Source organism: Neopelma chrysocephalum, unplaced genomic scaffold, assembly GCF_003984885.1.
Source record: "Neopelma chrysocephalum unplaced genomic scaffold, ASM398488v2 Primary Assembly neopelma1_246, whole genome shotgun sequence".
Taxonomy (NCBI): Eukaryota; Metazoa; Chordata; class Aves; order Passeriformes; family Pipridae; genus Neopelma; species Neopelma chrysocephalum.
In genome coordinates this window covers 9,557-12,280 of record NW_020897908.1, presented here as the reverse complement: position 1 = coordinate 12,280, position 2,724 = coordinate 9,557, and the positions used below count along the sequence as shown (strand labels likewise).

The 2,724-nt window shown below is 54.0% G+C and overlaps 1 protein-coding gene across 1 annotated transcript in view; it reads left to right on the top strand.

The window, feature by feature from the left end:
* The first annotated feature begins 2,172 nt into the window (after positions 1-2,172).
* The window catches only part of LOC113977502 (DDB1- and CUL4-associated factor 8-like), a 9,775-nt gene continuing 9,223 nt past the window's right edge, over positions 2,173-2,724 (top strand). The window contains 1 exon segment of the mRNA XM_027703655.1: positions 2,173-2,476. Coding sequence (XP_027559456.1) covers positions 2,233-2,476 — 244 coding nt within the window. The 5' untranslated portion in view covers positions 2,173-2,232.

Below are 2,724 nucleotides of genomic sequence, written 5' to 3'. Positions count from 1 at the left end.
GATCCAGGGAAAGATTGGGATGATCCAGGGATGTTCCCAAGGGGGGGTTTCCACCCCCATCCTGGAAAACTGGGATTCTCCATGTGGATTTTTCCCGGGGGGGATTTTGGGGTGAAAATGTCTCGGGGGAGGGGGGAAATGGAGGGGCCCAATCCTGGGGGATTTGGGGATCTATTCCAAGGGATTTGAGGATCGATCCCAAGGGATTTGGGGGCTCCATTCCAAAGGATTTGGGGATCCATCCCGGAGGATTTTGGGGATCTATCCCTGAGGATTTGAGACTCCATCCCAGAGGATTTGTTGGTTCCATTCCAAGGGATTTGGGGAATCCATTCCAAGGGATTTGGGGATCTATTCCAGGGGTTTGAGGGATCCATTCCAAGGGATTTGGGGATCTATTCCAAGGGATTTGGGGGCTTCATCCCTGAGGATTTGGGGGCTCCATTCCAAGGGATTTGGGGGCTCCATCCCAGAGAATTTGGGGGCTCCATTCCAAGGGATTTGGGGCTCCATTCCAAGGGATTTGGGGACTTCATTCCAAGGGATTTGGGGCCTCCATGCCAAGGGATTTGGAGGCTCCATCCCAGAGGATTTGGGGATCCATCCCGGAGGATTTTGGGGATCTATCCCTGAGGATTTGGCGGCTTCATTCCAAGTGATTTGGGGGATCTATTCCAAGGGATTTGGGGCTCCATCCCTGAGGATTTGAGTCTCCATCCCAGAGGATTTGGGGGCTTCATTCCAAGGGATTTGGGGCTGCATTCCAAGGGATTTGGGGATCCATCCCAGAGGATTTTGGGGATCTATCCCTGAGGATTTGGGGCTTCATTCCAAGGGATTTGGGGGATCCATTCCAAGGGATTTGGAGGATCTATTCCAAGGGATTTGGGGGCTCCATTCCAAGGGATTTGGGGGCTCCATCCCAGAGGATTTGGTGGTTCCATCCCAGGAGATTTTGGGATCTATCCCTGAGGATTTTGGGGACTCATCCCAGGGGATTTAGAGATCCATCCCAGGGGATTTGGTGATTCCATTCCAAGGGATTTGGGGGCTCCCTCCTGGAATCAGGGACTGCTGGATTTTGGGGAGCAGCCGGAGGCCGGAGCTGTTCCCACGTGGAATTTGGGCCTCATGGGATGGGCAGGGAATGTCCTGGGAATGTCCTGGGAATGACTCTTGGAATTGCTGCCCAATTTTGGGGCCCGGAAAAGCGGGAAAGCTCCTCCTGGCGAGCCCTGATCCTGAGGAGCCTCTGGAATGCCCTGGGATATTTTTAGGGATCTGGGAGCCTGTGGAGCTGGGAATGCTGATCCTGCCCAGCTGCATCCCAGGAGCTGCCAAATCCTTGGATTTTGTTTTTTTTTAATCCTCAACTCCCTGGATTTCCCAGTTTTCCCCTCCTCCGTGGATTGGGAAGGGATTCCCTCCCCTCTGGAAGCACATTCCTGGTTTTCCTCGCCTCGGGGGGAATGTCCTAAGGATAAAATAATTCCCCTGCATTCCATGGAATTCCCAAGGGATCAGTGGAGCTCTTTTGGGACAAGTGGGAATTCTGTGCCCCCTGGATCCGCTCCTACCCATTCCCATGGATTTGGGGGGGACAGGGATCATTTTTGAGGGACACCAGGTGTTTCCTGGAGAGATTCCAGTGGGAATTTTGCCTGGGAATGTGTTTCAAAACCTGTCCCTGGAGTTCAAAATCCCTCGGGAGCAGCTTTTTCTGGGTGTTCTGGAGCCTTCCCAGAGCTTCCTCCAGGGGTTTTCCATGGAAAACAGAGGTTTTGGGAACAGCCAGTGGTGCTGTGGGGCCCCTGTGTCTCTGTGGCATGTGGAAAAACGGGAATTTTGCCTGGGAATGTGTTTAAAAATGTATCCTTGGGGTTCAAAATCCCTCGGGAGCAGCTTTTTCCGGGTGTCCTGGAGCCTTCCCGGAGCTTCCTCTGGGGGTTTTTCCATGGAAAACAGAGGTTTTGGGAACAGCCAGTGGTGCCATGAGGCCCCTGTGTCTCTGTGGCATGTGGAAAAACAGGAATTTTGCCTGGGAATGTGTTTAAAAATGTATCCCTGGGGTTCAAAATCCCTTGGGAGCAGCTTTTTCCGGGTGTCCTGGAGCCTTCCCGGAGCTTCCTTTGAGGTTTTTCCATGGAAAACAGAGGTTTTGGGGAGAGCCAGTGGTGCCATGAGGCCCCTGTGTCTCTGTGGCATGTGGAAAAACGGGAATTTTGCCCGGGAATGTGTTTAAAAATGTATCCTTGGGGTTCAAAATCCCTCGGGAGCAGCTTTTCCCGGGTGTCCTGGAGCCTTCCCGGAGCTTCCTTTGGGATTTTTCCTTGGAAAACGGGGTCGGGGGGGTCGGGGCCGTGGGGCTGGGGCGGCTCCAGCCCTTCCTTCCGTGTGTTCCCGCAGGGAATCGCTCGGGAATCCGGGATGTCGGACAGAGGGAGCGCCATGGACGGAAGGACGGACATCGCCAACGGTCGGGGGGCAACGGGGGGACGGGGGGACAGTGACAGTGTCAGGGTGACAATGAGGGTGGCAGGGTGACAGTGAGAGTGTCAGGGTGACAATAAAGGCTGTCAGGGTGACAGTAGCAATGTTAAGGTGTCGCTGAGGGTGACAGGGTGTCAAGGTGACAATGAGAGTGTCAGGGTGACAGTAGTAATGTTAAGGTGTTGCTGAGGGTGTCAGGGTGACAATGAAGGTGTCAGGGTGTCAGTGAGGGTG